Raw genomic sequence first — 14,539 nt, 5'->3', positions numbered from 1 at the left:
CGGTGAGCAACCTGGCCTCTTTGTTATATTTAAGGAAGGGGCAGGAGGAATTCCAGGGATTTTTTTTTTTTTTTTAAGCAAGATAAACAGAACTCTTGACCTCTTCCATCAGAAGGAAAAAAAAAAAAGAGAAAGAGTAAGCGCTGTTCCTGGTGAGGAACGGTCGGAGCTCGGGGAAGAGGGCGCTGCCGGCGAGGGGGAAGGGAGCCCGGCACAACCTTCCCTCCTCACCAAGGAGTTCCTCCCAGCAAAGCGCGGTGAAGGTCAGCACGACGCTGCGTGGCTTCCCAGCAGGGAGCTGGGGGGCTGGCAGGGTCCGTGGGGTGGGACCGGCTCTCTCTCACCCTTCGCAGGGGGGAGCAGAAGAGCCCCGGCTCCGAGGGGAGGGGAGGGCGTGGAAGGAACTTACTGCTGAACGGAAGGTTCATCTCCATCTCCCCGAAGCGGGTTCCATTGCAGGGATGTTCTCCTTGCCTCGGGCTCACGCGGGACAGGGAGGCTCCAGGTCCCACATCCCACCCGCCCGGGGACGAGCCATGCTGCCGATCTCTCCCCGCGTAAGCGGGTTCACATCTCGCCTTCCCTCCCCTTCCCTTCTCTTTCTCGCTCTCCCCTCTTGCAAAGACCAGCAGGAGAACAATAGGCGAAAGTCTAGGGATATTTACTAACTGATAATCTCCCCACGTATTGCAGCCGCCTGTTTTCTCCCGTCTGATAAAGACTGCAGAGCCAACCACTTTCATGGAACAAAGAGGGGGAGGATGTTGGGTTTGGGGTTTTCGTTCTTACGTATTTCTCTTCCCCCTCCCTCTCTCTCCTTAAAGCACTTACCGGTCACCTGCTGAGGGGAGTAGGCTTCTGATCCAGAGTCAGGGGGAGAGTCAGGTAAAGTGCTGCGGAGAAAAGAAAAGGGAAGGTCATGGCAAAGCAGCGCGCGGCGATGGGATCGGCCGGTCCAGCTGGAGCAAAGCACGGTCCCACAAGATCCCCATCACCCCGAGGACCTCCAGCGACCAACTGGAGACTGCCACCGCTGTCACCATTCCCCAGGGCCCGCGCTTGGGCAGCAGGGAGAGGCATTTTGCTGACCTGCCTATGAGGCTTCCCCCTCGGCTCGGCTCAGCCGTTGAAGTTGAACAGAGAAATACATCTGTTCCCCAATGACCTTGTGCTTCGCCATGGAGAAACGGGGGGTTCTGGGGGAGCCGGGATCTGAAAGCACCACCTGGGGAGCCCACGGGCTGCACTCTGCTGTGCCACCTGTACCAACCTGAGCACCACCACAGCTGCCAGCTGTATCACTCTGCCTCTGCTCCAACGGCACCAGGGGCAAGGTTTGGTCCTAACTGCAAAATGCAACCGAACTGGGCACTCAGCCGCACGACCAGGGCTCGTGGACGGCGACCACAGAGAGGGTGTCACCTTTGCTTCCTTCCTTACTGGAAGCCGGGCTCTTCAGCCATTCCTAAAGACTCTCCTTGGAAATCCATTGGAACCAGCGCTTCCTTCTCTTTCTCCCAGCCTCTCCTCACCAGACACATCTTCAGGCCAGGGTAAATCTTCCGTTATCCTGGCGCACAAGAGAACGATTTGCTCAGCTCAGATTCCGGTTCTTCCCCAGTAATATTGTGCAGAAGATATGCACGGAAGAAAAGTCAAGGCCTTGCTGCCAGCTAAACTGAGGCACGGTCACTGCAAGCCAAAGCTGCAGCAGGGAGATGGTGGCTCTAGAGAAAGGGCTCGCAACGTGCTCTGCCCCTGTGCAGATTGTTGGCAGTGGGATATCGTGGGAAGGAGGTATCTCGTATCCTCTGCCTTGGCAATCCCCATCACGTTGCAGCAGCCCAGCGCTCTGCAAAGCCTGCTCCTGCTGTAACAAAACGGCCAGGGACAACGCAGGGACAACAGGAGCAGAAAGGTGGGTGCTACGCAGGGAGGCACGCCCAGCCCATGGATAGGGTTTGTGAGCGTTGGACACTGCGACTGCTTCTCCAGGAAAAGCTTACTGTCACAGGATGGGTCCTTCTGGGATGCTGAAGAAATGCCGCCAGCAAAGCTGACCTAGTTCACTTCACCCAACCAAGGTCTCCATCTCCAAGAGCAAGGGCTTGCTATGAACCTTGCTTCCGCTACGTGCAGTGACCACCAGGTCCCAGTGGAGTCCAGTCATGAAGCCACATCCCAGCCCAAGGATCCACCACAGACAAAGCAGCACGTACTCCCAGGCAAACGCCTCGATCACCTCCACGACAGCCCCAAATGATGATGTGAGCTCTTCCCTCAGCTGCAGCAGTTCCTGATGTCTCCGTGATGGGTTTGTTGTCCTCCTGCAAGTCAAGATGACGAAGCCAGCAGACAGGTAATCTGACCTGGTTAACGAATGGAGGAGAGCTATGATCCTACCCCGTGCCTTCTCACGTCCTGGAGAACGCCAGAGGCACGCAGAAGAAAGGGATGTCCCAGAAGGGCATCCCACCCTGCTTTTGGGCACGGCTTCCCCTAAGACACGTGCTTCCACTGCAACTCCCTGATCTGGGAATAAAATAAGCCAAAGTCATCCCAGAAGAGCTACATTCCAGATCAATTATTCCTTCTGCAAGCTAGCGGATTGTGAGCACGGCAAGCGCGCCACGCCGTACTTGCTGGCGACACTAGAGGGCACAAAGCAGAGGGAGAAAAGCCAGGGAGGGCTTGGTGGAGATGAGCAGCAGTTCTGGGGTCCTCCTGGCCTCCGTGTCCCTGGCGTCCATCATCCGCTTGGCTGTGCTCTCTGCGTGGTGCTCCCTGCCAAGGCTGCCACGTTGCTGCGCCCTCCCAGCCCACCAGTGCCGTTCCCCTCGTCGTTCCTCCTCCCAGTTGTCCAGTTGAGTCCATCAGCAATACTAAGACTCGGCTGCCACCTTCCCCTTCAGCAGAGCTGCATCCAGAGCCTGTTGCAAAGGGGTGTAACTCCAGCTCAGACACCGTATCTTTCTTCTCTTCGGTATCTGAAAGGTCAGGCCAAGAGAAACGCACTTTTTTGCCCAACTTAGCTAACATCTTCCCCTGGGATTGTCAAGGGAACATCCTGGAAAGTAAGTTTTGTCTTATTCAGCCTTATTCTGCATCTGTTTCTTCTCGAAAAGGACGATGCTACCTCCCGTCATGCACTCGCAGATGTGCAGCACGGATAGCCCTGTCATCTGTCTCCCTGTATAAGCATGGGATGTCACCGCTCCTCTGCAACTCAGCGGGCACAGACAAGGCCAAAACCGAACAACTTCTCAGAAAACGCGTGACAAAGCATCTCCCCGTGAAGCCAGGGCTTCATCCTGACCGACACGGGCAGCGGTTAAGGCGCTATGGGACAAGCCACCTCTGCCCTCCAGGCCCCACCAGTCTGGAAGAACGCCGGTCTCACCTCGTGCCCTCGTCCTGCCACCCCAGCCCCAACTTACCCAGGTGCGTAGGAGGCCTTGGGCTCCGATTTGATTGGAGGGACCATGTTGTTTAGGCAGTGGCCACCAAGGTAGCCCTTGGGCACCGCCATGCCATTGTTGTTATTGCAGTTGAGGTGAGCACCATAGCTGGGTCCGCAAGGGTTGGCCAGAAGAGGACCATGACGGATCGGGATCTGGCTGCCCGGGGGAGGAAGGTGGAGGGCACCGCTGGAAGCAGGGTTGTTCACATGCCCAGCACTGCCGACGGAACTGGGAAGAGGCGCGCTGACGGTGGCTGAGCTGGAGGGCTGGGGGTGCGCGCAGCCAGCTGAAGCAGAGATGTCAGGGAAACAGCTGAGAGAGAGAAGGCGATAACCTCAGCTGCAAGACAGGTAGGCGGCACTTTCCACCCGCTACCCAGCCCTTCAGCCGCGGGGACGGAGCTGCTGGGGTGCTCTGGGGCACCCAGAGGAGGAGTGAAACAGCCAGCATTGTGGTGGCACGAGCAGGAGCGTACAGGTTGGTCACCTGGATCGGTGGGACTGACGCAACCCCAAAGGGGGAAAAATCCACCTGCAGGGATGTCAAGGCCGGAAGTGCCTGGGAAACCAACCTCCTATAGAGGAGGACTCTAGGAGGGACAGTGGTGCGTACGGGGCACAGCGATTTCAAGATTCCTCACGCTGCAGAGCTTCTCCACAGAAAACGACAGCAAGCACTGCTCCTGCTGTGGAGCAAGGGAAGCACTTACATATCTGGCGAGTCCTCCTTGCTGATGTACTCTTCCAGGATGCTGGTGTCGATGTTAGATGGCTCCAGAGCTCCATTAATGTCGTGGCCTGCGAGGGAAGAGGAGGTGGAAGCAAGAGCCGTGAGAAGGAAGGACGTGAAAGGCAAAGGCGCTGTAGAGCAGAAACACCGCCAAAGACCTTTGCAGAGTCAAAACCAATAGGAGAAGATCGGCAGACCCTGAGGTTTGACAAGAACCACTGGTCCATAGCAATCTGTATCCCACTGTAAAACCAGACGGCGCGGAGGCCGGGCGAGCAGCGGGTTTCCCTCTGCCTTCTCCTGAGGCCTCCTTCTCCCCTCTCCTGCCCTGGGGAAGCTGGGCTGGGTTTTGTTGACAGAAAGTGCTTTCTTTATCTGTCTCTCTCAAGTGGGAGTCTGCAGCTCTCTGGGGTCGCTGCCAGCCCTCGGTGCCAAAGACGCTGCCAAGAAAGTGGAAGAGGAGACCCGGCTCCGATAAGGAAGAGGGCCCTTCCCAAGAGGCCCAGAGCTCATGGGCCGGCCCTCACCCCCCACAGGCCGTGTGCTGGGGAAAGGTCAACCAACGAACCGCAAAAAAAATCCCAAACGGGGGGTTCGGGCCCGCACCCGGCCAATTGCAGCATTCTCCTCTGCAAATCCCTTTCATAGAAAGACAAGCAAATTGGCAGAAATAAATCCAGCCAGGAATTCTGCCAAGAGGACGGGGTACGTGCACGGACAGGGGAATCTCTCCCTCGGTAACTAGGGGGAACGATCCTGGGGATCTGCTCAGGGCAGGACATCTAGCCCGTGGGGCACCGTGGCAGGAGGAGGTGACGCTGTCCACCGTGAACTCTTTGCTTACAACCCTGCCACTGTCCTGCTTCAACTCATGGTTGGCTGGGAGAGCTCACCAGGGCCAGCACCACGGGTGCCCGTGTCCCCCACCCATCCCCAACGATCTCTGCTTCACCCTGCTCCCAACCCTTCGCTACCAAGGCACCTCTTCTGCACCCTCTCCATCCCCTCACCGTCGACAAGCCACACGAGGCGCTTGGCAACCACTCGCCATGAAAGCTATTGGAAGACAGGTCTTCATCCCAAGTTCCGGGCTGGAGAGCCATGTTTCCAAAAGAGTGGTTTTGCATTGGCACAGGCTGCCCAGGGAGGTGCTGGAGTCCCTGTCCCTGGAGGCGTTCAAGGCACGCAGAGATGTGGCACCGAGGGATGCGGTTAACGGGCATGGGGAGCTAGCTTGGGGTTGGACTTCCCAATCTTAACGATTCCAAGAAGCCAGAAAGGCACTTTACCAATTTTGCTGTCCTTCCTCCAGCTATTGAGCGCGTCCAGGAAAGGGCCTCAAGACACCTGACCCTATCAGGTTTCCTTCCCATCTCCAAACCCCAGCAGCTTCAACACAGTGGAAGGGGAGCCCAGAACCTACCCAGAAAGGACAGCAGCGCTGCTGGGCTCTCCTGTTTTTCCGCTGCCTTCTCTTAGAAGTCACCTTTGGGAGTGCTCAGCGGAGACCCGGGCGCGGGGTGCGATAAGAAACGTGATGCAAGAGCTGCGTCAGCTGTGCTGCCACAAGGATGGCAACGCCGGGGCCCGATGCGCATGCGCAAAGGGAAGGGGCTGCCCGCTGACAACGAAGGGCTGTCCTCGGCTCGAGGACGTGGGGACAGCAGAGGGAACACCCCACCGCCCGTGAATCCAATGCACGCAGGGCGCTTAGCGAAAGCCAGCTTAGGTGATTAATTCAAAGTTAATGCTTCTCCACTGAGTCACGAGCTCCTATCGACACGAATAACGTTCCCTCCCCTTCCGACATGGGATCAGGAAGGAGCAGGAAGCCACCAGGAGGGACGCTGGGCAGCTCAACCCCCACCCGGCCCAAGAGCTTTTGTCACCTGCCTCCCCTCTCGACGTCCCCCCGGCCCCAAGCAGCACGCTGACCTCCCTGGAGGGGCTCCTTGCGTCCAACTCCTCCAGGACAACCTGCCATTTCACCCCTCCTCCAGCCACAAAGGAGCTCCCAAACCTGCCAGCACCCTCTGCCCTGCTTCACCTCTAGCCCCTTCCTCACCAGAGCACCGAGGAGGCCCTGCAGGCAAACCCTGCCACGAGAACAAGACGTTAAACCCACGGCACCTTCCTCACGAGCAGCGCTGGGCCGGCAGAGGCCCCATATGTGCGAGAATGTCAGGAATCCCAATGTTTGGACTTGTTTTCTCTGCCTTCCCCAAACCTCCGAACACGACCGACATCCAAGCGGAGGTGCTTCCCGTGCCGCCCTATACTCGCTGCCTTGCTCTGGCGGCGCGGGGCTGCTGGCACGGCTCTCCTGGTCATATCCATCCCCGTCCCCTTTCCAGGTGCTCCACCGCCGCTCATTTCCCACCAGAGATGGGCACCGAAAGAGTTAAAGGCGTCTGGCCCCTGCGAGTCATCATATTTACAGGTCTAAGAGATTAAACCCAGAATTTACCTCGAGTGATAGGCTGATAAGTTTATGGTATTTCTATTTATAACAGTCCCTCCCCCCCAATTCTTGCTCTGTTGCCTGTCTTCTAATCACCTATAATCCCGCCTGGGTCACCTGGGGGTGGGAGGAAGGGAGAGCACGGAGGAACTTCATCCTGGGATCCACTAACAAGAACCAGATGTGGGAACCTGGGGATGACGAGGCCAACCATCTCCACGGGCTGGGGAACACCAGTGGCGAGGAAGAAGAGAGGAGGTCGTGCCAAGCCATGGGCGTCCCCATAGCTGTGCACCAGAGGCTGAATTTTTGTTCACGGACTAACTTCGGGGGGGGTTGTTGGATTGAACGACAAAGGAAGCGCCCTGCTCCGAAAGCAGGACTGCGGTGGAGATGAGCAAAGAGCCACAGATACCGCTGAGCATCTGCCTCGTGGCAGCGTGGATGGTGGCATCCCTCTGCCATCCTGGCCCTACCTGGTCCCCAGTCCGAGTGCTCCAATCCGAGGACCCTCTGACGGCGCTGGAAGCCTGGCCTGTTCCTCCTGAGCACCCCGGTGATGAAGCCAGCGCCAAGTGGGGAGGACGTGGTCGAAGCCCCCAGGAGCCGCTGGCCCACGCAGCGAGGTGGCACCCGCAGCTTGCACAATCAGCAGCCCGTTGCCACATCGGCACATTCCCGGGGCCCAGCGCGCTCCGCGTCCCTTTCGTCTTCCTCCCGTGTTTATCCTTCAGCCCCGGAGGATTGGCTGCTGGCCGGGCTGCGAGCACGAGGAATCCGGGCCGCAGCTCGTTAACCAAACACCATCTAAGCTCAGGAGCTGCGGGTTTGGGATCGGTGCTCCCCAGCTGGGAACGGCAGCCTCCCGGTCCTTGGGATGGGATGCAGGGAGGGTGAGAGGACACAGCCGTCCTGGGGCTGCTCAGAGCCCCAGGGACAGCGGGATGATCTCCCCTTTGCTCCACACTCCCAACCCTGGGGGTGCCAAGGGGGAACGCATCCCCTCCGGCAGGGGGGAATGCGACCCCGCAGCCCCCGCCTCCCCTCAGATCCCAGCCCAGCATTCCTCCTTAATGAACGCTCTTTATTACCTGACTGTAACGATAACCAGTCCCTCCTGGCAGAAGTGGCTCCTGTAACCCGAGTGGGACGCCGAACCAGACCTCTCCCCTATCTCCCCCACAGCGCTTTTGGGACCACCCCGGAGCGTAGCCCTGAGGCACAGAGGAGCCCCTCCTCGAGCCGTGGGGTGAGCCCCTCCGTCGATCCCCTTCAGCCCCCCAGGACAGCCTGCTGGGGTCTGCATGGGCTGCCGAAGGGAGAAGCCAACGGTGCCAACCCAGCAGCTCCATAACATCAGGATCCAGCACTGACAGAGCTGACCTACATGGGGTTGCTGCCTCCCGCGTGCTCTCACCAAGTGGTTTCAGGTGCATTACGACATGTTTCTGCTCACACACATAGCACATGCCCCTTACCACCACGAAGGCAAGACTGCCGCAGACAGTGCAGGGGTACGGCCATCATGCTGCCATTCCACTTCCAAGGACATCACCCACCCTCCCGAAGCCACGCAGCAGCTCTTGCATCCCCATCGGTACAGGAGAGGTGGGGTTTAACCAAGACCCCACATCCTGGTACCGTAGGAAGGGCTGCAGGGTCCCCAGTGGCCAGAAGGCCCTTGGAGAGACAACCAGGCTCAACAGAGAACCAGCAGCAAAACTCCACACCGGTGCCATTCATGACACAGTGCAACCAAACCACTGCCATCTTCCCGAGTCAGCTGCATCCCCACACCTCCATGCTCCTCCTGAACCACCCCGAGCCCTCTTTCCTCCTTCTGGCCTGTCCACCTCCCACCACCTCCTGTCTCCCTCTCCCAGCCCATCCCACGTGCCCCCAGCTCCCATCTCCCCTCGTCCCTTCCTCCCCAAGCCGTTGTCCCCCCAGAGCCCTGGGTCCCTTCTCCTTCCGGCTGCCCACCCTGGTCTCGGCCTCTCCTCCGCCCTTGCCAGCTGTGAACATCGGCGTGGATAGAGCCATTGTCCTTTGGGCATCGGGGCCGAGGAGGAGGGGGGGAAGGTGTGAGAGGGGACACAGTGGAGCGTTTGTGCGTGTCCCCGCTGCCGTCAATGCCCTGCTTGTCCATTCATGCACTAAGATGGCAGAAACAGCAGCACCCACACAAGCGTCGCCATTTGGTGGGGTCCAAGGTGCCCGCCCAGGGGGGCACATTGCCCTGTTTGTTTGGGGAACGGCGCAGCCACGAGATAATGCCTGTATCTCCCTGCCTGGACTGAGGGTGGCGGTGGGGATGGCAGGACCGGAGGAGGTCCCTCTGTGAGCCCAGTGTCTCCGGTCCCTGCTGGGAATAAGGCAGCAGGGAGAGGCTTCCAGCCTTCGTTGAGGCTCCTCATGCTGGGTGGAAGAAAGGAGACTTGAGCCAAAGCTGCTGCTCGCAGGAGCCCCCGTGTGCTCCTCTGCATCCCACTCGCTCTACCCAGAATGCGAGCTCGGAGGGACAGCAGCGACCCAGCTGCTCCAGGTCACGGTCACCAGAGACCAGAAAAAGGAAACGAAGGCTCAAGGAGGCAAAGGGACTTGAGGCTGGCAGAAGGTGCCACTCTGCTGCTGTGCTGCCAGGAACAGCACCCTACGATGACCACGCTGACACCGACCCTGCTGCAAGGCCACCAGAGCTGCGGGCTCGCGGCTCCCGGAGAGGCTGCAGGGAGCACTGTGCACGTGTGGGACCCGTGGCTCGGAGATGTGTGCGAAGCAACCCTCAGGCATGAGGCTGAACGAGCAGACAAGACAGCCCCAGAACACAAACCGACAGGCAGCCAAGCAGCGCCTGGAACGCTACGTCCAGATCGGGCATCTTGTTCCTCCCTTCTCGTTGGGAGGCAACAAGGTCCCTCCTGTCCAGCCTGGACAGCCTCCAGCAGAGGCCGAGAGCACGAAGGCTGAGCTATTTATCTAGATGGGACGTTTGCCAGGGCCTGGGGAGGGCCATCACTATTTCTGGGCACCCAACACCAATCTCCGGCAAACAGGAGGGTCAGGTCATCAAGCTCTTTCTTCTCACGGCGCTGGGACACGACAGCATTTGTTCTCAGCACCGTACGGCAACAGTGTTTGCTCCAGAAAGGACTCCTGAGAAAACCACGATGGACACCAGAAGTGGCCAAATTGGGCACGCAGGTGCAGTTATTTCGTTCCCCCAAGGAGGTAACAAGGAGAAGACCCAACCGTCCCAGTGCTCCCAGTCTCACCAGCAGCCGGTGGAGTACAGTGGCAAGCTTCTAGGTCATCCTGCCACCGATGCGTGGCGTTGCTTCAGGGTTCACTCACGAGCTGATGTGTCCCGCTTCGAGTTCTCTTTCGTAGTTAAAGGGTATGGAGGTGCACAATAAAATTTGTTGTTTGCTCATTCTGACTAGCCGCGAGCTGCCTCCTGCACTGGAACATAGTTCCTGCACCAGGGATTTAGCAAACAGTTCCCAGACAATGCAGATCAGATACCGAACGTGCTGCTTGGATCCCGTCCCCCCTGCAGGCTGCCTGTGTGCTCTGGGTCTCACGTCGAAGCAGCAAAGGAGGAACAGTTTTAAACTAAAAGAGGGGAGATTTAGGAGGAAATTCTTTACTCAGAGGGTGAGGCCCTGGCACACGCTAACCAGAGAAGTTGTGGGTGCCCCAAGCTGTGGAGATGCCCAAGGCCAGGCTGGATGGTGCCCTGGGCAGAATGATCTGGTGGGGGACAACCAGCTCACAGCAGGAGTTGGGGCTGGGGGGCTTTAAGGACCCTTCCAACCCAACCATTCCGTGGCTCTATGATCTTTAAGAACCCTTCCAACCCAAGCATTCCGTGGTTCTATGATCTTTAAGGACCCTTCCAACCCAACCATTCCGTGGCTCTATGATCTTTAAGGACCCTTCCAACCCAACCATTCCGTGGTTCTATGATCTTTAAGGACCCTTCCAACCCAACCATTCCGTGGTTCTATGATCTTTAAGGACCCTTCCAACCCAACCATTCCGTGCCTCTATGATCTTTAAGAACCCTTCCAACCCAACCATTCTGTGGTTCTGTGATCTTTAAGGACCCTTCCAACCCAACCACAAGCAGGCTCACTCGCAGCTCCAGCTCCTGCCGGGGAATGCAGCGAACAACGCAGCCTCCAGCCAGCGCTGTGACGAATAGATGTTAAGAGGGAAGAGCGGGAAGCGAGGAAGGAACGGGAATTGTGTGAGCCATTAGATCAGTGACTAAACCCCTCTGAGAGCTTTCTGTCCAGGCCACCACAAGGCCACTTGCTCCCAGCTCGCCCTGCACTGCCAGCCCTCCCATTCGGGAGGCAACGCTCAGCCCCGCTGCTCTCCTCAAAGCCCAACCTGAAAGCTCCCTTTTTTTTTTTTTTTTTTTTTTTCCTTTTAAATCTCCATTCATGCCAAGGCGTAAATAGCGCGAGGATTTCACAGCTGGGCCATTCACTAGCTCCTAGCCACAACTCCTCCAGTGCTGACTGCCACCAACCTGATGTTATCTGCCTCCTGCGACCGCCCTTGGCCTGTGCACGACAGCCCAGCATCAGCCAGACCCTAACCCTAACAACCCTAACCCCTAATTCCTGCAAACAACACCAGGAGCTGCCAAAAAAAAAGGCAACACAGGGGCTCGAATGGCTGAAAACTGCAAGCATTCCAGTCTGCATACGATGGGCTGGATTTCTGCTAGGGAAAAGCAGAGCCCTCACGACGAGACCAGTTTGCTAACCCTCCTGGTTCACTGGTCCCCTTTTCAGCTCTTCCAAAGGCAAACTTGGCTTGGATGAAACACTGCAGGTTCTGGATATCCCAGCGGGACGATCACCTACCCATGTGTGCTAAGTCAAGGGAAGGTCCTGCCCTGATGTCCCACAAGAGCACCCGTTTGATTGCTCCTCCTGCAAAGCCGAGCATCGATCAGCTTATCAGCCAGCAGCCAACTGCACCATGGCTTGATGGCCCTCATAATGCCCTTCTGAAGCTCTTGCTTTGCTTTAAGCAGGTGTCTCCTTTCCAATAAAGCCAAAGCTGTGCTTTTTAGTGCTTTATTGTATCAATGTCCATAACCGTTACTTGTCATAACAGAAGAGATAAGCCGAGATCGGGCTGGCTGATAAACTGTTCGGTTTCCTGCTTGTTTGGACTTCTAGCAGATAGCTGCAATCAGCAAGTCATAAACGAGAGCTGTTTATTAAGAAATATCATCCGGCATGCATTCTACTTCCATTACCCTTTCACAAAAATCAGAGACATCAACAGCCAGGCCGTGGCTGCTGGCACTGCACCTTGCTCACCTCCCGTCCCGCACCGCCTCTGCTTGCTCTGCACTCACAGCCCCACTTGTTTTGCTCTTCCCAGCGACGCAGCTTGCAGCTACTTCGGACACGATTCAGTATGAGGAAGGAGAAAGAGTGGGAAGAAAGGAAAAGTTAACACAGGCGAAGTCCAGAGAGGCTACGGAACCACAACCCACTGCAGACGGATGCCACCGGGACCGCTCCCCACGGCTCACCCTGCACTCTGCCCTCAAACCCCAGAGCCCAGCATACCACCACTACTTAAAATTCCAGTCTCGGCTCTTCCAGCCAGCCCTCCTCCCCACAAAGCCAGTAAAACCAGCAAGAACCACAGAACAGCTTGGGTCGGAAGGGACCTTAAAGCCTATCCGCTTCCAACCCTCCGCTGTGGGAAGGGCTGCTCTCATTCCACAGTACATCTGGCATTTTCTTTGCAGCTGGGGCTGGCTCCTCTCTCCCTCCAGCCCCGCTCCCAGACCTCCCTTTCTCCATTTCGAGCAACCGCATCCAAGCAGACAAAGTTCAGCAAGATAAGGAGAAGGAAGAGAGTGTACCCGTGAAACCTGATGTGGGAGCCAACGGGGAGCAGAGTGCGGTGCCCGAAGCCATCCAGCCTCTAAGAGCACCCCTACTCCCTCCTCTGGGCTCTGTACCTCCCCTGTACCTGACAACCTCGTCCCCCCCCTGCCCACAGCTCTGGTGTCGGCCTGGAAAACCCCCCGAGGTCACGCTGTGGGTTCTCTCTACTGAAGGATGCTGCCCCACGAGCTGGGGCCTGGAAGAGGCATCTGGCCAGCTCCATCCCAAAAGCCACCAGCCCCGTTCCTGTTTGTGCCTCCAGCTGCTCCCCTGTCCTCTGGCGACGCACACGCTGGTTAATCATTCCTCAGGCACCTTTAGCTTACTGGGGTTCTTATCAGAGAGCACAAAGTCCAAGCCCCAGCCAGCAGCACGGCTGCGGGGAGGCAAGGGGCTTCCCAACGAGCCTTGCTGCCCCAGTGCCAGGCAGGGATGCACTGCAGGGACCTGTCTCATGCACCCATGTGTGTCCCGGGTTAGTGCCCAGCTCTAGGCCCACGCATCGGCAAGCGATTCCCAAGCAGAAGCCAAGCACCGGGTCCTGCTTTGCGTCTTGGGGGGAACGCAGTTCAACCTCCCTGCCAGGACCCACAGCCACAGATCCTACTCACGTCAACAAGTCCCCAGGGCCGCGTGACGGCTCCCACATCTGCTCCCCAAAAGACCCAAGCTTTCACCTAGCCAAGCTTTTTCTCACTGTTGCTTTCCTGCACAGACACAGAAATGCCTCCACGAGGCTCCTGGCCTCGGCCAGGCACCGGGTCCAGGCACGACGGGGTCAGCACCCACAGCCGCCTGCCCTCACAGCAAGGGACACATCACACCAATGGATCTTCCATCCCACCCCAGCGGGGCACCCTCCGGGCCAGCATCTCCTTCCGACACTCATGGCAGGCAGCAGCCCTTGTGCCAGCAGGATCTCTGGGTCAGCAGCAGCCCGCTCACACCTCCCCACGGCTCCATGCCACCTTCCCCTGCCTCGTGGCTGGTCCCTGCGTGGGCACTGGCTCCCCGGACACCAACACAAACCTCAGCGTGGGCAAAGTACCTCCTTGCCATCCCCGACACAGCCTCCGTGGGCGCACGTGGCTCTGAATCACAAGCCGCCCCTTATCAGATGTCCTTAGGGATCCACCTTCCTACGAGTAGCTTACTCCGTCCCCACGTCCCCTGTCCTTTTCCCACTCAGGATAAAGGAGGTTTGGGGCAAGCTGAGCAAAGAGGGCAGGAACGCAGAGAGGTTGCCGAGGTGCTAGCCTTGCCCCGAGCAGCGGACAAAGACGAGTGCTCTGGCTGAAGGCTCTTGGACCTCCTCCTGCTCGTCCTGGATGGAGCAACTCCCTCTGCCAAGGAATGCTCCCCGGTGCTGGCAATAGGCTCAGAAAAAAAAAAAAAAAAAAAGAGACAGAGAGGGCAGCGAGGAGGGGAAGCCGAGCTGTGGGAAGATGGAGAGGGACCTGTACTGTTACCTGCTCGGATCCAGTGCATCCTGAGCATGGTGAGAGCGGACGTCAAGCCCCCGCTGCGTCCCTGCTCTCACCCTCTGTCATTTTGCTGCTCGTCCAGCTCGCAGGGCTGCTGATTGCCACTTTTTCTATTCCTCCAGGGAAGAGTGGGAGGGCCGGGGAGCGCGCTGCTGCTGCTACACTCCGGGATTTGGGTCTGCGAGGGGATTACCAGGAGGGATGGTCATGTGTTTGTGCTGTACCAGGTTCCCCGGGACGACTCTGTCACGGGCTCACTCTGCTCGGCAAAGCACCCCACACAAAGCCTCTTTCCTTCCCCGCTGCGCCAGCCCGCCCAAGAGAGACGGTGACACCGCAAGGCCACCTCTGCCCAGAGCCACGGCCCCACATGGAGCAGCACAGCGTAGAACAGCCAACGTGAAATCCATCTCCCAAAAAAAACATTTTTCTGCGTGACTCAAAGGAACCAGACACTCCCATCCTCTGCCGTCGCAC

At 58.0% G+C, this 14,539-nt stretch overlaps 1 protein-coding gene across 7 annotated transcripts in view; it reads right to left on the bottom strand.

Moving 5' to 3' along the window:
- Positions 1–14,539, bottom strand: part of MYRF (myelin regulatory factor) — a 38,348-nt gene that overhangs the window by 20,745 nt on the left and 3,064 nt on the right. For 3 of the 7 annotated variants that reach the window (XM_021401060.1, XM_021401059.1, XM_021401062.1), the window contains exons 2-4: positions 4,171–4,258; positions 3,438–3,773; positions 832–893 (exon numbers count right to left, since the gene is read on the bottom strand). In XM_021401060.1, coding sequence (XP_021256735.1) covers positions 832–893; positions 3,438–3,773; positions 4,171–4,258 — 486 coding nt within the window. Of the gene's footprint in view, positions 1–831; positions 894–3,437; positions 3,774–4,170; positions 4,259–14,047; positions 14,491–14,539 lie in introns of those variants that run through there. The other 4 variants (XM_021401064.1, XM_021401063.1, XM_021401061.1 and 1 more) reach the window with 3 other exon arrangements.

Source organism: Numida meleagris, chromosome 6, assembly GCF_002078875.1.
Source record: "Numida meleagris isolate 19003 breed g44 Domestic line chromosome 6, NumMel1.0, whole genome shotgun sequence".
Lineage (NCBI taxonomy): Eukaryota > Metazoa > Chordata > Aves > Galliformes > Numididae > Numida > Numida meleagris.
This window is presented reverse-complemented; position numbering and strand designations above follow the sequence as displayed.